This window comes from Ruditapes philippinarum, unplaced genomic scaffold (assembly GCF_026571515.1).
Source record: "Ruditapes philippinarum isolate M1 unplaced genomic scaffold, ASM2657151v2 ctg6372_1_1_1_1, whole genome shotgun sequence".
NCBI classification, from domain to species: Eukaryota; Metazoa; Mollusca; class Bivalvia; order Venerida; family Veneridae; genus Ruditapes; species Ruditapes philippinarum.
In genome coordinates this window covers 10,001-33,024 of record NW_026863249.1, presented here as the reverse complement: position 1 = coordinate 33,024, position 23,024 = coordinate 10,001, and the positions used below count along the sequence as shown (strand labels likewise).

The window sequence follows — 23,024 nt, the reverse complement described above, 5'->3', positions numbered from 1 at the left end:
TTTAAGACGTGTCTACATAAATCCAGTAGTGCCGTGCACAGAAGTGGTTAAATCCAAACACTTTAAGTTTATCAAAATTCATTGATTTTATCTTTTTTGTTGCTTTTCCCTCCCCGATACCTTTGTCCGTTAGTGTCGTTTAAAGCAAAAGGCCATGACATTTGTGGCGTCTTGTTCTCTATGAACAGCTTTCCGCAAACGTTTTATGCGTTAAGAAACACGTGCTGCATGAAATGTAAATCACGCAATCGATGTAATCAATGTAAATATAAAATGTCTGTCTCTTAAAAATTCACATCTCAAGTTCCTTTTCTGCCTTTGTTGATGTACTAAGATAAATAGAGTAATCTAACTCTCGTCCACTAATCTAATGACTAAGTTTGTCGCCATTTTCTTTCACATTTGCTACCGTTCAAACGGCCTCTTAGGGCAATTTGGTGGGTTTGACAAAACAGTTCAAAACAATTGGTTCAAACCTTTTCCAGTTTCAAACTAGTTTTACAAAATAAATGAAGAGTTTAAGAAACCGGTCTGAAACCCAATTTAGTCTGATGTACACAAACGCACCCTTTCTGTTAGGTAATCAAATACATATTTTGCAAGCATTCAACAGAGCGTGAAATAGCGTTACATTCGTTACGGTAACATTGGGTAACAAAATGACCGCGCCCATCACTTTAAAGCATTTGCTATTTTTAATATGTAAGATAAATACCCTTCAACACTTTCTGTCCTTTTTGATTTCTTTATTTATGTATGCATGTTCATAAATATATAATACCCGTTTCTACAATGGATAAGACTTTATATGGCTACATCAAACTAGGAATACATGTACAATACAAATAAATGTACAATGTACTATTATTCGATTGTTCGTCATATTAACCAGCGCTCAATTTTCTTTTGTAATTATTGCCAGTTATTGAATAATAGGAAAAATGATATTTACGTGATCCAAATAATGTGAGCAACAACAACAGAAATAAAAAGACTATGTTTTCCTATTTTCAAAGATGTATATAGTAAGAACTATTATGCCAAATTGAACTTGCTTCAGAGCCCATTTAGCCCCAAAAAGTTTTTTAAGAAAACATTTTAATTATCATGTCCAAAATGATGCTAATTACAATGACCATCATTCGCTCCTTTTAGGTTTTGACCATTAGTTAAGGTAAAATGTTTTGGAATTTTATTTACATGTCAAAATTTTCTTGTATACATCTCGCTTCTTTTGCGATATATAGATATTTTCATATTCAGTGTCATTTAACATACATATTTTAAAACCATAGTTATAAAAAAATATAACATATTTTTTGTCTTTTCTTGAGAAGGAAAAATTGTAGTTATTTCTGGTATTTAATATGGCTTTCACTTATATCTTGCATTTTCCTTTTCAATCATCACTCTCGTTTTATAATTTCAGACATGGCTCGGGAATGTCAAATATTTTCTCTGATTTTATAGGTCCAATATCCATGAACTGTAACCCGTACATTGTTCCGCTGTCCGGGTTCCCCGAGGGGGTAAAGTAGTTCACATAAAATGGCTCACACACTTTTGGATGTACTGGCGTCAAATCTGAAATAAATGCCCATAAATTTTAAAGAAGAAGAATAATTCATCCACGTCATAACATGACAAAATTGTCTTCAGTAGACCGTATGTCCAAAAATGTATGCAAGCTACAAAGGGATAGGATAATACAAATTGAAGCTATTCTCATAATCAATGGGTTCATCTATGTTTTGATAACTTATTATTTGAAATAGATCAGTCGCCATAAAAAAAAGATTTCTTAGGATATATGTGCCGATTACCTTGTTCATGCCATCGCACAGACATCTTAATACATAACAGTAAAATGCCTTATGGGCGATTACTTAAACATATAGAACAATTAAACATATGCTGAATGTCACTTTTCGTCGACACACGCTTCACCAAAGCTGGTCATTTAGAATATAATGAAAACATTCTGAACACCGAACATGGCAACCTTGGATTAAGCCTGTCCGAAGGTAACTCTGGTAAATGCAAAGAGCCGGCTCGACCCTTAATTCACATGAACTTAAGCATACCGCCACACTTAAATATGAAATGGAGGTTAGTACCATCCACTGATATATTAAAACCATCATTTGTCATAATAGAAAATATAACATGAAAATATTAAAGGCCTGCCATTTTTAAAAATTGTTGCCCTGATGTCGTAAGGTACATCATTGTCGGTCGAGAACTGATATGTATGTAACAATCTAGTTGTATTGCCTGAACCAAACACTCCTGTCGCAGTCTCCTTTGCACCATCTGTTAATAATAAGAAATATATAGCGTAACTATGGAGGCATATTTCTGCCACCAGATAACCATATAACTAACTAGTTAATTAAGAGGTTAACTAGTTACGTAACTAGTTAACCTCTTAACATTAAGCTGGTAAAATGATAAAAGGATGGCAGTTGTAGGCACTAACATGCATTTATTTCCCGTTATGATCTTTTATTTATTGAAAAAAATAAAATAGTTACGTAACTAGTTAACCACATAACTAACTAGTTAATTAAGAGGTCAACAAGTTACGTAACTAGTTAACCTCTTAATTAACTAGTTAGTTATGTGGTTATCTGGTGGCAGAAATATGCCACCTTATCTGGTGGCAGAAATATGCCACCATACGTATCTTTTTGTTCTATTCTAAACTCAAACTATGTTGAAGCCAACCTCATATTAAATTATACATGTGATTGTTTGCTTGTGCCTAGCAGATCTCATTAACACAGTAGTGTAAATGTGATATAATTATTTAGGCAGAAAGATATATTTCAAATCATCTAAGAAAAAAAAAACAACGTTGAGTCGCCATTTTTAAAAGGGGTGTGACGTCTCGGAACTTTAAACTGAATATACATAAATACGGATGTATACTTTTGAAATAACAAACTGTATGTTTTGTATTAAATAGTCTATTAATTTGAAACATCTCTACATTATTATCGTATTTATAAAATTCATTTATCACACATTATGTCTCAGAAACGAATATATGAGCCGCGTCATGACAAAACCAAGATAATGCGTTTGCGACCAGCATGGATCCAGACCAGCCTGCGCTTCCGCGCAGTCTGATCAGGATCCATGCTGTTCGGTTATGAACCGTATAAGAAGAGGTAAACCGATAGGGAACAGTATGGATCCTGATCAGACTGCGCGGATGCGCAGGTTGGTCTGGATCCATGCTGGTCGCAAACACATTACGTTGGTTTTGTCATGGCGCGGCTCATATATTTCTTACTTCAGGAAGACAAACATGAATTTTATAACGTGTAAATGCTGGTTTCTGAGCAAGTTAGTCTTTTGTCAGTTGTCACCTGATGAAAATAGCGCTAATGATAAATTATTTGTCATAAAAATAGCAGAAAGTAATATTTTGACTTCCATACAAAGTACTTGATCACTACAATGTTAAAATTGCAAAAAAGCAATAGAAAAAAATGGCTAGGATAACTGTTCATTAAGTAAGTTTTTGGAATTCATAATAGTAAGACTAAAATAGATACTAAAGCATTTCTGGGACATAATGTGTCTTTGTCTCGTGAATTTGGTACATAAAGGTCTGCACAGCATATATAAATGTGTAAATTTACGCACGTGGCACACAAGCGCGTTCCATTTTACTATCTAAACTGGATTTGGTGCATCCTCCTTGAGCCGGGACCATATACATGGTCATCTGTAATAAAATAAGTTATGCTTCAGACAATTATTAATTAAGTTAAACTTTGGTAAAATATATACTAATTTTCATACATTGTTATAATATATTATTTTTAAAAATGGATTAAAAGATATTAAAATTGCCTTGCAAAAAACATTTACCTTTTTCACGTAGCAGACCCTGTTAGTCTGACTCTCAATAAATGCCATATGTATATACCAGTCTGTATTTGAGCTATCACTCATTAGATTAATAAATAAACATCACGTTTCATCTTTTTATATTCAATGAGATAAATGATACATATAATTTACTAGTACTTGACAATGTGTAAAAATGGTACTAGAAACTTACATATACAAATCTGCTGTATTAAGAATGTCCGTCGTAGTACTGTCGTATATTCAACATAGCTTAGTATTTTTTAGGAAAGAATTGTCAAATCTAAATGTGTTTAATCACGATGATTGGCGATGGAATGATATACAAACCTAGAAATATGGGCTAGTTTTAATTCATACATTTGCAAAAACTTACATATTTAGTTATAATAAAAGCAGATCATATCGCATTCAGCAGGAATGTTATTGGCCTCATATTTACATGTATTGTGTGAATAATAAAATCTTGAAATCTTGAAATCTTGGCTTCAAGCAAAACGTTTTAGTAAAATAACTTATAACTTAACTTATTATAAATTATTTCTCTCTTATACCTTCTGAGCTTACTTGAACATAAAGAATAAATTGTACACAATGCAAATATACCTTTTAAAGACATAAAAATATGCAGTCGAAAACATTTACAAATTGATTGCATTATAAATTATAACATGTTAAACTGTCACAAGTGTCGATTTTGGGGAACATTTCAAATTTTAATGTGAACAATAGGCCAATAAGTTTGCTACATTTTACCTTTTCAAAGTCATATAGTAACAGCGTGCTGTCTGGTATTGGTTTAGGTATCAATGGACTCATCTCCAGGCCCGAAATATTGAAAAACACTTTTTTGCTCGAAAAACTATAAGCAGCGTGTACAGTCCCATTAAAATATGAATATGCTGTGTTCTGGTCTATAAATACAATACCCATATCCAAGTACAATAAGCCCTCCCAGTTATCAGCTATACAACATATATTCTCATCTTTGTCACTGTCGACGGCAGAAGTTGATTTGCAATTGATGTCAGCGATACCTGCTGCAAAAAGTAATAAAATCCATAACTTATTCATTTTACAAGCCAGTCTTGATGTGAATTTAATGAACTTGGTCTGATTTTAGTGAACTTGACTTGTATATGCTGAATTTGTATTCGCTTTGTATGAATATAATAGATGATAACACTGTATCAGCACTGTATCAGTATATAGCATATGATTAGTATGATTGTTTAGTTGAAGGCTATATAAGATAACAAAAATGACCTGCTTAAAAGTCCCCGTCAAAACAGTCAAAGTACACTTTTAAAGGTGTAAATATATGTTAAAACATCAAAATCAAAATAAATTAAATTTTATGAACAGCATACACTTATGGTTATGTTTGAGACTAGAAAAAAAATGTTTTAAAAAGAATAAATGCCTATTGAAAAGAAAACACAACTTCTTTGTTTAATTCGTTCAACTTTTCAATTTTATCAGGTAAACAAGATGATCTTAAATAATTAAAAATTAAAGTTTTGACCAAGTAGAAAAATCAGGCAAAATTGAGAACACACCCGGCGAGTCGTTTATGTGTTATTTCAGAATGGTATTTGTGAACATTATGACGCATATTGCTGAAAAGCTAAGGGTCGTAGCCTTCCAAAGAATTCACAAAGAGACACTTGCTTTGTCGTGTCGTTAGAAATGGCTTTTAGTCATTTAAGAAAGGTTTGTCAACAGTATTTAAAACATAATTGTAGATATTCCAGGCGGAACGTTTCAGAGCTAACGGTCAACATGCCCGGGAAACCCTATCACGAGGTCAACCTCGATGATTCTTACCGCCTTAGAGCTGAACCCTGTAACATTCCAAATGATCCTCCAATATATGACAAGTTTGCTTTTTGAAAAGGGGTTAAACCAAATACGAAACACCTGCCTAAAACGTATCATTGCGTTTCATCCTTCCAGCTTAATAGGTTTTGAAGAATGGTGTAACTGAGCTGGAACCTAGTGAATATTGCCAAAAATATAGTCTTACTATAGCTCACAAATAAATTGTTCATTTCCTCGTAAAATGCTTTATTCTCAGTTTGTTTTGTTAAAATGATAATTTATGTTCTAGCTAGCTCTAAATACAAGCAAATTATTACATTTCTAATACAATAATTACATTTGAACTTTGAGTGTTCTTTTTTAAAAAAACAATCAATCTAATAAGCGTATATATTTTAATTTTACAGCAAGTTCGGTCCCATCAGCAAGTACCATTTCTTCATTTTTTTTTATTTTCGTTCTTTCTTTCTTTCTTTCTTTCATTTATTCATTCATTCATATTAACATCACGATATGTTTTATATTTTTCTTTAAAACATTTAAGATTATTAACATTGCGAATATTTAAAGGTATGCTGTTCCAAATGTGCATGCCATGATAAGAAAAAATGTCTTTAATATAACTTGTTTTAGGTCTTGTCCATAATACAATAATCTTTTCGTGAGCTAGATCTTGAATTGTACATTTTGTTGTCTGCTAAAGTCATTAATTTTGTCATATAACTTGGTGTCATGTCATTTAAAGTTTTAAAAACAAGAACCGTCGTGTTATATTTACATCTGCATCACAAGGAATGGTAACCAGCTTCGAATAGCTCCACTGACGGAGATCTTTATGTTTGCTTTAAAATGATTATAGCAATTCGTTTTTGTAATTTACAAACATTATTTATGTAGTTTGTGTTTTCTTTACCCCACATAATGCAACAATAGTCCATAATGGGCAATATATATGCATTGTAAAACATTTATTTCATATCTAAGTGCAAAAAAACACGATATTTTTTTTCAGCAAAGCAATTTAATTTTTCCCTTGTGTTTTTTACAAACATGGTAAATTTGAAAGTGCCATTTTAAGGTGTAATCTATTCAAATATCCAGGGCTTTTTTATCAGTTACATTTTCCAGAACTATTTCATTTATCTTAAGATACAATTTTCTCATCATTTTTAGTTTTGGTCTTGCTCTTATCACCATACAATTTGATTTTTCTGGGTTTAAGGCCATATTATTGATTTTGCACCATTTCTCAAAGTCATTTGCTGTGTCACTTTGATTATTCTTCATCTTCTTGGTACGAAGGACTGAGTAAGTCACTGAAGCACAAACTTAAAGTAGCTCAAAATAAGGTTGTGCGCTTGATAAAAGACTACACTCCTAGGACTTCAGTGACAAATAAGGTTCTGTTAAATGTCAATGATAGAGTTAGACAGTTAAGACTCAACCACATTCATAAAGTTTATTACAACAAAAGCCCTTCTTATTTAAAGGAATTGTTTAAGGTTTGTAGAATATCCAATTTAAGATCTTGTAATTTTAATTTTGTTTTGCCTCAAAATGATTCTTATGTTAAAAATACATTTTTCTACAATGCCATAAAAGACTGGAATTCTTTACCAGACAACATCAGATCAATTGACAATATCCAAACATTTAAAACGAAAGAAAAACTTTTTTTAAGTAATGAAAATGATAAACAAGTGAATAATATGTTTATTTATTATTAAATTGATGTGTAACTTATGATAAGGTTTTGTAACATGATTTTGTATCATAGTTTGGGGACCTTTCTGTTGAAAAAGTGTCACAGTTAAATCGTATACATATACATGCACAGTGCGGTAACTGAAGTGCGGGTATCAGTTACCCGCACTCCAGATAATGCCCGTTGATTGGTTCATTTTTGCTGGGGTTTACATATTGTGACGGCAGAGAAAGGGAAGGGGGCAGAAATATCATATTCAAATGCTCGTTCATTGGTTAATTTTTTCTGGGGTTTCATATTATGACAACAGGGAACGTGCTGTCATGTTTGACTATGATACAAAAGAGAAAGAACACCAAAAACACTCGGCAATCTGATTTATACTCGGGGGCTACGCCCCCTCGTACAAATCAGATAGCCTCGTGTTTCGGTGCTCTTTCTATTACATGTTGTACCTGATATGTTTTAGTTTAAATGAAATTTATTGCATTTTGTTTGTGTACAATGTACTTGTCTTATTATATTGAAAAATGTGTCTTGATTGTTGAAAATTGTCATTTATTTTAACTTCTTTATAACTCATTTATTATTATGTAATTTAGTGTAATAATTTTACAGAAAATGGACCCCATTGGAAATAAGCTTTTAGCTTACTTAATGGGCAATCCACATACTCATTAATTAATCTTATAATTACTTTTGTTGCATTTATGTGTGTGTTTATATATATATGCAAGTTGATATCTGTGATAAAATTGTATGTGTATATGTCTTTTCCCTGAATAAATCGATACGATACGATTTAAATGATGTTGGAGTTTTACTTCTACTTTTGATATATTTTCTCCAACTCATAAAGAGTACAATCGTCTGCGTATAGATCAATTTTTATATCATCACCAATTAAAGCTGTCATTTATGAATGTTAGCTAGAAACAATAATTAAAGGTCCTAATATTGAACATTTTTGAACACCGGAAATCATTTTCATTGTCTGAGATTGAAGATTACCTATCTTAACCAGTTGTATTCTGTTAAGATACGGCATTTTCAGAAAAATTATAAAGCTTAAGTTTATGCCGAACTATTTCATGATCAACCATATCAAAGGCTTTCTTTAAATCTAAGAATACAGCCCCAACAATTTTTCCATAGTCCACATCTATTAACCATGTATCTATTAAACTAATGAGTGTTACAAGAATAATTTTGCGAAATCCTGATTGTTAATTATTATGAATTATGTTGGTTTCCAAAGAATGATTGTATTTGTTTGGAAAAACGGCGTTCAAATATGTTGGTTATAGTTGACAAAATTGATATCAATCGATAGTTATTTGGTTTATTCTTATCCCCCGATTTAAAAATAGGTATAACTTTAGCCCTTTTTAAATCATCTGGGAATAATTGATGCTATCATTGAATGTTTGATTATGTTTGGCCCAAATCCATCTAATCTTATAAATTTCTAATATTCAGTTGTTTTTTTTTCTTCAATAATACCGGTAAGTTTTACTTATATATATAGTGTAGTGATACCTAAGTATCATAAATTCTACAACAGTATTTTCACACGTGCACCCTGACGTCATAAATTTCATGTACACAGAGAACGACCAAGAACATTCTCTTTAGTAACACGGTACGCATCCTTTGATTGTCAGCTTGTCATAGTTTGTATTGAATCATGATTATTTGTTTCAGCACTTCTATCAAAGATTCTTTGTATTGCTTGCACATATGATAACATGAGACTGTGAAATGTCAAATTACTGATCAGCTGATCTCAAATTATAAAATTCCTGACAATGACCTGATGACCAGATGACTCTATTACAATAATGTTCATGAATGTCATGCTCGAAGACCATTCAGGCATTAGTTACAATACTACTTATGTCATGTTTTGGTTACTTAATCTATTTTTCAAATAAAACAATTGTCCGAAAGCTATCGCACTTGAAACGTGGAGGAAGATTGCTGTTTGTTTGTTTGTTTCATTTTACGCCTTTTTCCAACAGTATTTCAGTCATATAGGCGGGTAGTTTCCTTACCATCGTTCCTGGAGAGATACACCAGTACTAGACTACCTTCCTCCGTGCTAAACTACCAAAGCATCTCCAGGGGATCGAACCAATGCCAGAGAGGTAACTGGATTAGAAGTCATCGACTCTAACCCTTTGACAACGGAGGCAGTCGAAGAGTGGTGTAGAGCATCATGGGGTTCAAATTCTGCAAGCTCTTCAAAATAGAGCTTAGACGTTGCTCAGTGATATTGTTCAGGACAAAGCTATGCTTTACCTGAATCATTTTAAATTCAAAAGACCATTATTATCCAATCCATAGCACTTGCACAATATTTTCTTGCAGACTAATTTACTATTTAGCACTTAAAAGTTTAATCAGCATATCAAAGTTGTTCATGAATCAAAATAAAAAATAGAAATGAATGACCTTTGAATAAGCAATCAACATTCACACCAGAAAATAATGTTAAAAATCAGGTTGGGTTAGGTTATATTTATGTGCACAGTGTCTGTCAGTCTGAACATGATACAAATGAAACTATTTTTGAAGTATTCAATAATAAAAATTTCATCTAAGCAAAGGTGGGATCAAGTGTTCCTGACATATTTCTTTGGTAACATTTCCCATTTCTCAACAAGTTCTAAAGAATTTATATTTTTTTCAATTTTTGTTAAATATATATAATGTATGATATTATATTACAGGAGATCATCAGAGTATGGATCAGAGAAATCTTCATTCTAGTTGACCAACACTTTAAGGTAGAAAATATACAACATAATCATGGCCAGCCGAGAGTCATCAGCTCCACAGTCTGTTGCAGCCAATAAGGATGCTTCTAATATCACAGCCACGCCTCCAAATAAAATAGCAGCCAATCAGCATGAACGAGGCAAGCTTCATGAAGGCGTACTGTATAAGTACTTGCTGTCTGCTTCATCGGCAGTGGTTGCAGAAACAGGTAAAAATTAACTCCTTAACCTGCTGAATTTCTTTCATAGATTTGCATGACTTTGAATTTGGAATGGTCCATCTAAAATTAAAGGGATTTTAATACATATGTATCAGAAAACAAAAATTAAACAACCATTTATCAGTATTGATCCTGGTCAGACTGTAAAGAATGATTTTCTGAAAAAAAAATTATTAGACCTAAACAATTGTGAAGCTTAAGAAATAGCCTAGCATAATGTTTTGTAGTATAGCTGTAATTACATTTTCAGTTTCACCTTAAAATTTTTAATATTGATTTTAAGAATTTTAAAAATGTTTATAAATGTGCTGTCCTTATTGTTTTAACTACAGTTTTAATTATGTTCTTTTGCATTTCAGTGACATATCCCCTGGATTTAACAAAGACCAGATTACAGATACAAGGTGAAATTAATGTATCCGGAACAACTGTATCCCATTCTAACAGAGGCATGTTGAAAATATTACACGGAATAGGTGAGTCTACAGGGTTATTTTCCTTCATGTCATATTTTCCAATTTAAAACTAGAAATTGTTGTATGCCCATTGCCCAATTAGTAGATATTGCTACATTACCAACAGGTGTAAAAATTCACAATTGACCTCTTTTGCATCTTATGAATTTTATTCTGTGAAATATTTACAAACTTAGAGTGTTGTTGCTTTTGTCATTATATATTTGTTGCTATGGCAGTAGAGTGCAAATATGATGGGGGAAAATTTCTTCTGTTTCATTACTAAGTCTTGTTTGTTTCTACAGTGACGGAGGAAGGTTTTTTCAAACTCTGGCAAGGAGTTCCTCCAGCCTTATACAGACATATAGGTATGTGAAATAGTGCTTTAAACTAAACATTCAAACTAACATCCATAAAAATTAACGTAATTATCTAATACTGCTTTGCAGAATTTGAGATCACACAAATATTGTACATGTATGTTTTAAATTGTGGCTTTCCAGTTTTTATTTTAACTTTTATAAATGACAAAAAGGACAATACATTCCTCTATACATTATTAGCATGTACAAGCACTTGGGTGTAGTCACCAATCTTTCATTAGCCGGTTACGTAATGAAAAAAAAAATGCCAATTAGTATTGCTAATCCACAAATGTTTGAGATAAATAGCACCTGTCACATAAAATATCATTGCTTGTTATAAAGACAATTGGATATTTGCATGTTATAAGGGGCAAAACAATATTTTACTTTTTTTTACCCATACAAGACTAAATATCTTGTTTGTCCAATTTTTAAATCTTGACAAAACCATAATCAGAGGGCACATACTTGCTGGCTGATCTTTTTTATTATCCCCCGCCGAAAATTTTCGGCGGAGGATATAGAAATAGTCTCCGTCCGTCCGACCTTCCGTCCTTCCGTTCGTCCGTCCTTCCGTCCATATTTTTGTCCGGAGCATATCTCTAAAAGTATTTGAGTTATCAACTTGAAACTTCATAGGTGGATAGACCTCATTGAGGAGGAGTGCAGTGCACAAGAATGATAACTCTACCTTGCATGATTTTTGAGTTATTGCCCTTTGTTATTTTTCAAAATTGATTTTTGTCCAGAGCATAACTCCAAAAGCCTATGAGATATTAACATGGAACTTCATAGGTGCATAGATCTCACTCAGGAGGTGTGCAGTGCACATGAATGATAACTCTACCTTTCATAATTTTTGAGTTATTGCCCTTTGTTATTTTTCATACCTAATTTTTCACCTGAGTGGAGCATAACTCAAAAAGTGTTTGAGATATCAACATGAAATGTCATAGGTGGATAGATCTTATTGAGGAGGAATGTTGTGCGCAAGAATGATAACTCTTCCCTATACAATTTTTGAGTTATTGCCCTTTGTTTTTTTTCATGCTATTTTGTCCAGAACTTATCTCAAAAAGTATTTGAGGTATCAACATGAAACTTCAAAGGTGGATGGATCTCATTGAGGAGGAGTGCAGTGCTTAAAAATGATAACTCTACCCTGCATTATTTTTGAGTTATTGCCCTTTGTTATTTTTCAAAATTAATTTTTGTCCAGAGCATAACTCAAAAAGCCTTTGAGATATCAAAATGAAACTTCATAGGTGCATAGATCTCACTCAGGAGGTGTGCACTGCACAAGAATGATAACTCTACCTTTTATAATTTTTGAGTTATTGCCCTTTGTTATTTTTCATACTTAATATTTCAATTCAATTTTTTTCTCAAAAAGTATTTGAGGTATCAACTTCAAACTTCATAGGTGGATAGATTTTACTGAGGAGGGATGCAGCACACAAGAATGATAACCTACCCTGCATTATTTTTCAGTTATTGCCCTTTGTTATTTTCAGCCATCAGTATTCACATAGGTTTCAAATCTGTAATCACTATAGCCATCAGTTTTCATTACCAAAAGACCTCTTAAAATGAAATTATTCTGTTCTACTACATATACATTCTTCCAATGAGCAAACACATTCGGCGGGGGATGGCCATGTTGACATGGCTCTTGTATAGTTTTTTCTTTACTCTCTGGCCATACAGTAATAAAATGTAGAAACATATAACTGTAGTGCAAGATATACAAAAACATGGTCACAGAGTTGTTTGGGTTCTTTGCACATCTGGCTGATCTTGGTCTACACTGTTTGCATGGTTAGTTCCTAAGGGTTTATGTTATGAATAGCCATTTTATTTGTATTTCAGTGTACACTGGTTGTAGAATGAACATATACGAGGTGCTTAGAGATAAGGTTTTCAAAAAGAATCCAGACGGATCCTTCTCATTGTGGTAAGATATAAATTGACTTCTTCCCAATTAAAACAAAAACCTATCCCTTGCTTTAATTACCTTACCTCAATAAGGAATTCCTTAGTATCCATTTATGAAGCCTTACCCCTGAAATTTTATGCTATTACTACTACATACACCAACATAGGTCAGATAATTAGGGTCATATTTCGAGGTGGTGGGAGGGGGGGAAGCTGGCTGGGTGGCTGTCTGAGTTACTCAACAACAAATGTCAGTATTTTCTTTCTATAAATTTGAGCATGTACACTAGGATATAAAATACCTGTCAACAAGAGCTTTGCTTTGACATAGTGAATCATGACTTTGACACCTAAATAGCCTTGACCTTTAAGGTCAAATTTTAGATTATTTTACGAAATTATTGTTACAGCAAATTTAGGATTTTAGTTTTACAAACAAGTTTTATCTTGTTCACACCTAGTTACTAAAGATATGAAAATAGCAGTGCATGTTTTTAAAATAAAAAAAATCATAAAATTTTAGGGGGGAAATAGAAATTTATTGGATGTTTCATTGATTTGATACAAATTGTATAGATGGCATTAACTGAATTTACACACATTTTAAAAGTAAACAGCATTTTATTTACACGATTTTCTTGGAACATGTACATTTAAATATCTTAACTGGTCTTTGTGAAATCATCTAATCTTCCAAATCTTAACACAATTTTTCCTCAATAGAGCTAGTCTACACAAAACCTCAAATTACACCATCATATATATAATTCTGCATCTAGTAGATGTTATCCGGTACTCGCACATATGGGTTTTTTCCAGCTACTCACTGGGTACAAACAAACTTCATATAGCTTTATTATGCACTAACATTGTCATCCTGTTACATTTTTATGCCCAGCCATGTAATGGCCGGGGCATATAGTGTTACCCTGTTCCATCCTTCCGTCATTCTGTCATCATCAGTTTCCGTTCATTATCTTAAGAACGGTTGCACACATTCAACTCAAATTTGACATATGGATATGTCATGAGAAAATACAGGTCAAGTTCGAATTTGGTCATGGTTCGATGATTTTTGTTAGAGTTATGCCCCTTTTACTTTGAAAATAATATGAAATTTCAGTTTCCGTTCATTATCTCCCCAACTGTACAACACATTCAACTCAAACTTGACATATGGATATGTCATGAGAAAATACAGGTCAAGTTCGAATTTGGTCATGGTTCGATGATTTTTGGCAGAGTTATGCCCCTTTTACTTTGAAAATAATATGAAATTTTCAGTTTCCGTTCATTATCTCCCCAACGGTACAACACATTCAACTCAAACTTGACATATGGATATGTCATGAGAAAATACAGGTCAAGTTCGAATTTGGTCATGGTTGGATGACTTTTGGCAGAGTTATGCCCCTTTTACTTTGAAAATAATATGAAATTTTCAGTTTCCGTTCATTATCTCCCCAAAGGTACAACACATTCAACTCAAACTTGACATATGGATGCGTCAAAGGAATGCGCAGGTCAAGTTCAAATTTGGTCATGGTTCAATGATTTTTGGCAGAGTTATGCCCCTTTCACTTTGAAAGTAATATGAAATTTACAGTTTCCGTTTATTATCTCCCCAATGGTACAACACATTCAACTCAAATTTGACATATGGATATGTTTTTGGAATGCCCAGGCCAAGTTCGAATTTGGTCATGGTTCAATGATTTTTGGCAGAGTAATGGCCCTTTCACTTTGAAAATAATATGAAATTTACAGTTTCTGTTCATTATCTACCCAACAGTGTTACATATTCAACTTAAATTTGACATATGGATATGTCAAAGGAATGGGCAGGTCAAGTTGGAATTTGGTCATGGTTTGATGATTTTTTGGCAGAGTTATGTCCCTTTCACTTTGAAAATAATATAGATACATCTTAGGGATAAGCAGTTTAAGTTTGAATTTGGTCGTGGTTCAATGATTTTAGACAAACTTATCTTTCCTGAATGTTGGAAAAATTTTCAACTTTCAGTTTCAGCACTCATACTTTTAGCCATTATTTTGGCTACAAATATGCAATATGCTATTTTTAAAAGGTTAAGACTGAATTATTTCAGTGCCTTGAACATTGTATGAAAATGGTTTGTGTGAACATTGAAAAGTTTTAAGGGCTTTTGAACTTAAAATGAAAAAAGAAATTTTGGCTGCATGCGGGGGCATCCGTGGCATGATGACACATTTCTAGTTTTCAATGTTGTAAATATTAAAGTTTGTTTGTACTATCGGATTAGCTTGAAAACCCCAAAATATAGTTAATTCCTGAGTAAATCTATCGGAGCACACATGCATGGTAAGATATGTTAAAAGTATATAACTTGTAAGGAACATGTGTTTTTACCTTTCATCCAAAGAGAATTAAAGGACGAGTGTGGTATTTATTTCAGGATATGACGTCATACATCCAGTGTGCTAAATTTTTCAGAGAGGCATTTTGAAACATATAATCATGGGTTGAGGTAAGGTGACTATGTAAAATAGCAGAAAATGTGTTTTACTTTCAGGAAAGGAGTGATAGTGGGGTCAACTGCTGGGGCATTGGGTCAGTTGATTGCAAGTCCAACTGATCTTATCAAGGTCAATATGCAAATGGAAGGTCGCAGAAGACTAGAAGGTCATCCACCAAGGTAGAATTGTAATTTTTATATGTTACAGAAAATTTCCAATACAGGTAATTTCTTTCAGAACCCTTTATTCCAGAATTTTAAAAGATAACACATTCAACATTTTGTGCCAGTTATGCATGCCAGTAGAAAGAGTATTGATTTTGAGGTAATAAATTAAGATCACAATAAATCTTCTCCAATCAGAAACCAATGAAAAAAATATGTTGTTATGGCCAACATATGTATAACACTTGACCTTATGAAATAGGCATAAGTATGTAAATATGCTACTAAAATAGAAACAGTTTGCAAATTCACTGCTAACAGAAATCAAACAGGTTATAAACATTGTTGAATAAAAGAAAATTATAATAATCATTACCTGCCTTTGTTTCAGGGTACACAATGTCAGACATGCATTTCGTACCATAGTTACAGAATCTGGTGTACGGGGATTATGGAGAGGCTGGGTACCAAATGTACAGAGGGCAGCACTGGTGAACATGGGAGGTAATTCGTCAAATTTATTATGTAAAGGACTGAAATAGGTTTCCCTGAACCCATTCACTAAGAATTAGAATAAAACGTTTGAAGATCTCAGTATAACCTTGTCAATATTGACAAGACTTCAGAACAAAATTTATAAAGAAAAACAACTTCAACTTAGAGGTCCATTATGCCTCAGAAATGTTATCATTTTTTTTCTCATAAACTGTTTATTTTTGGTATCTTGTTACAGTTTCCAAACACTTACTCATTTGCTATATACATGAACTATCTTTTGCTTCTTTAGCTCTGTTTGCATATTTTATAATTATAGTGAATTAGTAATTGGTATGGAAGTCAAAATACTACTTTGTTAACATTTTGCTACCTTTACGACACATAACTTCATGTTGAGCGCTAATTTTCAGTTGTCAAACATCTCACATGCTCTTAATCCTTTACTTATACATTATTAAACACATGCTTAACATTTCTAAAGAATTAGAAAATATGCATTTCTGAGGTATAATGTGCCTTTAAAATTGTAATTAAATTTGGAAATGCTAAAAATAGATTTACTGAACAAAAGCATCTGTTTCCAGATTTGGTGACATATGATACAGTGAAACATTACTTGTTGAATAAAACAACTTTACCTGATAATTGGGTCGTGCATGGATTGTCAAGGTAAGTTTTAAATCATTTTAAGTTCCCAAATTCTTTGCAAGTGACCAACTTCTAATCTCACATGATTTCTGAATCAGTGATAATAGACAAATAACCATTATATCTGAGAGCAGTTGTCACAGAGAAAATATGCCACACCCGTGGGGGGGGGAAAAAGAGGAAGAAAGTTTGGCTGCTGTTGAAAGTCGAAGCAATTTACCTCATGTGAATTCTGTAATCTTTTTATGAAAACTTCTGAAAATAACTTAAATTATGAAATATGTAGGTTTTATCTGATTTTATTTGATTTGTAAAATTTGACTGGTCACATGATCTCAATTTAGACAGCTGATTGAATAATCGAGGATTAATTAGAAAGAATATTAAAATAATTTTAGTGCCTGTGCTGGTGTGATAGCTGCTATAATGTGTACACCAGCTGATGTTGTGAAAACTAGAGTCATGAATCAACCTACCAAAAATGGAAGGTAAGATAATGGTGTAACTATGGTAACCATTTTTAAAAATAAAGAAGAATAATGTAAAGATGGGAAAATTGATTTGTGTTTGGTTGTTGTTTTGTTTTGTTTTTGCTTCACAATGTATATTGGCTAAGATTTTCAAAAACTGCAAAATGATTCTCTATCTTCACATGCTAAACAGTGCCTGCCCTTTTGCTTGCATTTAAAACTCTAAAAGTTAAAAAAAAATGTGTTTTTATTGCAAGCACATATTTTAATATAGAGAAACATAAAATAAATAGTTTATGTCTAGTTATTATGTATATACATGTGTCAAAAATCTACAGTTCACAAATTTTATATTGGTATAAAATGAAAAATAGAAGTTTAGAATATTACTTTGACGACTAACCAAATGCTGGCTTATTTTAATAATTGCCTGATCAAGTCTATTTGTTGTGATATGTTATTGAATGTGTCAAGAAGCGAACTCTTCCACTCACAAAATTAAAAAAAAACATATTAAAGAACCAGCAAAATGAAAGCTCAATACAATATGCTTAAAAATTTATTTGATTAAAAGACTTCTGATGCGGATGGTTTAAATATTTGTTTGATTTCATCGCAAGTTTAAAAACATTATTGCGGTTATCTATCATATATAGATGCATAGTAATTACTAAAATGAAAGTTTATCGATAGTTGTAAGTACCAAATGATGTTATCCCTTATAGGGTCCCCTGTAAGGAGCAGGTGCAAAAGTGAGTCAAATGTTATTTCGACAAAATGGAGCAAAAGAAAAAAACAAAAGTTACTTGATGAACTCCAATGTTTTGTTTATTGCAATTTGCAAGTTAGTAACTTGTTATTTAAATTTCAATCAAAGTGTTGTTCACTGTTGTTTCTTTCAGAGGGGTGTTGTACCATGGTTCTATAGATTGTTTGATTAAAACATTTCGTCAAGAAGGTTTCTTTGCTCTGTATAAAGGTCTCTTCCCAACATACTGCAGAATGGTAAGATATTTATTACTCAAGACAATAAGTAAATCAATAATAACAAAATAGTAAATTAAAGAATGATATATTATCAAGTAAATGACATCCTTTGATTTCTCAAGTATTTTTTTTTTACATTTATGCATAGAAATACAACATGATCAATTTCATTATAAATTTTTTTATAGTTTTATAAACTTGTACATTTGTAACGTCCTTTTTCATTGCATAATTGTGACGTTTATATAGTTTTATAAACACAATGCTGTCAATTTATGAAGATATTTTATTTTTTCTCTCAAAAAGGAAGTTTGTTGCTTTATGAGTATATTTAATCCTTGCCTAAGGGTTTGGTTATATTTCCAAACAACCATTTATATAGGGCCATATAACCTGTCAAAAATCTTTATAACTTATAAACTTTGCTGGATTTTGAATTAGATTTGTTTAATTAGTTAAGAATGTGATATTTTGTTCAGAATTGTTGAATATGTAATTGGTAAAGCCATGGATAATTTTTTCAAGCATAAGTAAATGAACTTATTGTTTGTCATATTCTTTTACTTGTAAATATTTTCTTTTTTTTCTGCAGGCCCCGTGGTCACTCACGTTCTGGATTGTTTATGAAGAATTGAGAAAATTTACAGGGCAATCATCATTCTAGATGAGTTCTTTAGAAATTGTGATATTATGTCATTTCATCATGTGAAAGTCTGATATGACCTTGATGTGAACTTTGACCTTTGTATCATGTGTAAGTTTTGACCTCTGTGTGTGAATTATGACATTATGTACAGTACACATGAGTGAGTGTCCTTCAAAGATGTAACTTTATCATTTATGAACTTTGACTTTTTAATAGGTTTCTTTCAAACCCCTTTGCTACATTTTCACCTTGACCTACATTGACCTTATGTATATAAATTTAGTGACTGCAAACATGCGTGATATGCAAATTGTTTTGCAAATATTTCTGTTGTACATAAATATGTTTCTTAGAATGAGGATTTTAAAGTGGTTTGTACTAAAGATGAATTAGTTTTTATTTTGGTGTGTAGAAATAATGAAATTTATTGATAAATTACTGATGTTTCATTAAGATAGGGTTTATATTAAGCCTGTTGCACTTGCAATAAGTTTGGTATTCATAATATGTTGTGTTGAGAGAATTTTGATTGTAATAATTTCTTTTTGTTATTCACTCATTAGGAACTAATGAAGGTACTTTATATTTGTATATATTTGTAAATGATGATATTTTACTTACAATGACTTAAATAATCTCTTTTATAATCATGTATTACATTTGAATGCATTTACATTTACATACAAAGTAATGTTTATGTGTTCTTTATATATGAAATGCCATTTAATAGCTGTAATAAAAAAATCTGACATAACTAAGTTTATTAAAGTGACATTATGCTCATCCGAGAGAATATATAGTGAGTGAACAGGTGAAAGTCAGAATAAATCCATATTTTGCCATAATTCCTTTCAATTTCATAATTTACTTCAATAACTTGTGTTGCTCAATGAAATTTTTGTAAAGATTCATTGGAACCTGTAACATACAATTTATTATACAAAGAGTTGGGCAGTCTTTTTATATGTCAGGCAGATATATAATTAATATGAATATTTTCCAATATGAACTGTTACAACAGTCAATCTTTTGAAGTTTATAGTAAATTCAGCTCTACTTGACAACGGAAAATAGTATAATGTCACTTTAGATTATTGAAGCTTTGCATCTTAAATAATTCATTTGGAATCATATTCTACATGAAATTTAATATTTCCATTATCATGTTGTAATTATACGTCGTAGAATCATTATACCAAATAGCCTAACCCTAAACTTACTGAATTTGTGTAATAGATTTGCTGTGTTTTGAAATTGCAACAGTCCATTCAAAGTTAAAGGGATTTCAATATCAAAATACAAGAATTTAGCTTCCAGCAGTATAGAGCTGTGTCAGACTGCACGGAGTCTCCGAGCAGGCCGTCCCTGCCTCTATACTGGTGGAATAGGTTAGTTGATCACTTTTGGTTCCAGCAAGTTAAGGGTTAAATTTCTATCCAGTCAGCCTTGAATATACATTTAAAGGGTTATTTTTTAATTATAATTTTAAGCCCTGTCATGTGACTTTATGAGTATTTGCTTCAGTGTTTTGAGCCAATTCTTTCTGTACCAAAGCAACTTTTATATAACATGTTTTATATAACATTAATATAACATAATATTTTTTCTTCAGGATTGTAAAAAAATTGGGTCCAAACAAATTTAGAAAACATATGAGTATTGTTCCAATAATTTTGATTAATTAGTCAATAAGGATGTGTTTTTTTGTTCATTTTGTGTAGTTCAAGAAATGCTAATGCTCACATGTTATGTTGATTGAAAAAGTGTGTTCTGTTTGCAAATGGTTTTCATATTAGATGTACATGTATATTCTATACTCATATTGTACAAACAATCCCTGCTTGCATGACAATCCCGTATTGGACTATTCAGGATCCAAAATGCTCCAGAAACCAATACTGCATTACTACAATATATTCTGCATTATATTGCTGGGTGTTCGACCAATTCTTTGCAAAAAAAATGCTGCCACGATTTTTAAATCCCATTAATTTAGCATATCTGGTTTAAAGTGGGATATTGGTTTTTGAGAAACCCTGAGTGAAGTGTTTATAATTGTATTTATTTGTTTTTGATATTGTTTTTGAAGCTTTGATTTTTAAATTTGTAACCAGGAAGATTGCATTTGTGTAAAAGACTGGTTTGCTCTATAGATATTCATTATTAATGATATTATTAAGTTTGAATGAAAGATGTACAAGTTCTTCTTTTTAAGAATAAGAGATTTCAAGCAAAAGTATTTTATTGCTAAGGTTACATCTGGTCATGTGTTCTTTCTCTCTCTACTAGTCCCTCTCTTTATATGCCATTATGATTATGTGAGAATTTTTTGAGGGTGTATAAATAGACTAATTACATTATTCATTATATCACGTAGGGAGTGAGGAGTTAAATCAAACTAACACTATAAAGGTCACATAGCAACTTTACTGGTCGAGGAAGATCTCAAGTGCTTCTTTGTGCATTATTGCAAGTGACAGATGGCATGTGGGTAGAACCACCAACCTTCCAGTGCCTAGCTTGAATATTGTTATATTTATTTGGCCACTTTTTTTAATATCTGATACCAATAATACCCCAGCAACATTCTACTTTCTCATCGGGAAAATCCCGGGTACCATTGTTTAACTGCTTTCCAAAAATGATTTATAAAAAAAACAAAACAATAACATGCTACTTTTTCATTGGGAGTCATTTAAATGAAATTATGATGTGTTCTTTTGGGGCTAGTCTGGATATTCCAATTTTTCTTGGTATATTGTGTATAAGTAATTGAAATCATATGTTTGTTTATATACCATCTTTGTATTCTGTCATCTGTATTTTGTCTTCACATTTATGACATCTATACTGAAATATATAAACCAAATGTATACAAATTGTCACCTTATTGCAATAATGGGTTAACTCCTTTTATATTTTAATAGAAGTGAACCTGTTTCTGCACTAAGGTTACAAAATACATTTTTGAACTGAATGTATATTATATAAATTACTTTATTTAAGGAGTAGTATTTTTCTGATATTTTGTATGCATGATATAGACCAAATTTTGCATTCATGTATTTGTGTAACTGGTATATTTTAAGTAATTAAACTTTTGAGTTTGTATACTGATAATTTTAATACTGCATGCTTGTAACATCGCTTAGCCTAGTGGCTCGGGTTATTTCTCTATGTAAGAATTATATGTATTACATGTTACTTTCTGTCAGAATTATACACATTACCTATTGCCCTCTGTCAGAATTATATGTATTATCTATTACCCTGTCAGAAATATATGTATTACCTATTGCTCTCGTTTTACCCTCTGTCAGAATTATATGTATTATCTATTAACCTGTCAGAAATATATGTATTACCTATTGCTCTCGTTTTACCCTCTGTCAGAATTATATGTATTATTGTCCTGTCAGAATTATATGTATTATTGCCCTGTCAGAATTATATGTATTACCTATTGCCCTCTGTCAGAATTATATGTATTACCCTCTGTCAGAATTATATGTATTATTGTCCTGTCAGAATTATATGTATTACCCTCTGTCAGAATTATATGTATTACCTATTTCTCTCTGTCAGAATTATATGTATAACCCTCTGTCAGAATTATATGTATTTTAGTCCTGTAAGAATTATATGTATTACCTATTTCTCTATGTAAGAATTATATGTATTACCTATTTCTCTATGTAAGAATTATATGTATCACCTATTGCCCTCTGTCAGAATAATATGTATAACCATATGTTAAAATTATATGTATTATCCTCTGTAAGCCCTCTGAGTAAATTACTATCAAATCAGATGCTCATATATTCTATGTTTTAATGTTTGGTATCATATGAAATACATGTATATGTTTGCATACTTTGATCACATCATGATATATGTATTTGTTGGGTTAATATATTGCTGTTTTAAATAGATCTCACAGATTAATGAAAT

General features: G+C 31.8%; 2 protein-coding genes across 3 annotated transcripts in view; one reads left to right on the top strand and one right to left on the bottom strand.

Moving 5' to 3' along the window:
* Nucleotides 1-715: 715 nt before the first annotated feature.
* Nucleotides 716-5,061, bottom strand: LOC132721586 (uncharacterized). Its single transcript, XM_060705905.1, has 4 exons — nt 4,639-5,061; nt 3,655-3,736; nt 2,188-2,313; nt 716-1,584 (listed from the first exon to the last, which is right to left on the bottom strand). The coding sequence occupies exons 1-4, from the start codon at nt 4,954-4,956 to the stop codon at nt 1,418-1,420; spliced, it is 693 nt and encodes a 230-aa protein (XP_060561888.1). The 5' UTR covers nt 4,957-5,061; the 3' UTR covers nt 716-1,417.
* Nucleotides 5,062-8,966: 3,905 nt separating this feature from the next.
* LOC132721588 (mitochondrial uncoupling protein 4-like) overlaps nt 8,967-23,024 on the top strand; it is a 14,087-nt gene continuing 29 nt past the window's right edge. The window contains exons 1-11 of one of the 2 annotated variants that reach the window (XM_060705907.1): nt 8,967-9,050; nt 10,141-10,397; nt 10,769-10,885; nt 11,170-11,232; nt 13,099-13,183; nt 15,717-15,839; nt 16,216-16,328; nt 16,907-16,991; nt 17,369-17,458; nt 18,343-18,445; nt 19,020-23,024. The exon at nt 19,020-23,024 is cut by the window's right edge and continues 29 nt beyond it. In XM_060705907.1, coding sequence (XP_060561890.1) covers nt 10,220-10,397; nt 10,769-10,885; nt 11,170-11,232; nt 13,099-13,183; nt 15,717-15,839; nt 16,216-16,328; nt 16,907-16,991; nt 17,369-17,458; nt 18,343-18,445; nt 19,020-19,091 — 1,029 coding nt within the window. In that variant the 5' untranslated portion in view covers nt 8,967-9,050; nt 10,141-10,219 and the 3' untranslated portion in view covers nt 19,092-23,024. Of the gene's footprint in view, nt 9,082-10,140; nt 10,398-10,768; nt 10,886-11,169; nt 11,233-13,098; nt 13,184-15,716; nt 15,840-16,215; nt 16,329-16,906; nt 16,992-17,368; nt 17,459-18,342; nt 18,446-19,019 lie in introns of both variants that reach the window. The other variant, XM_060705908.1, reaches the window with a different exon arrangement.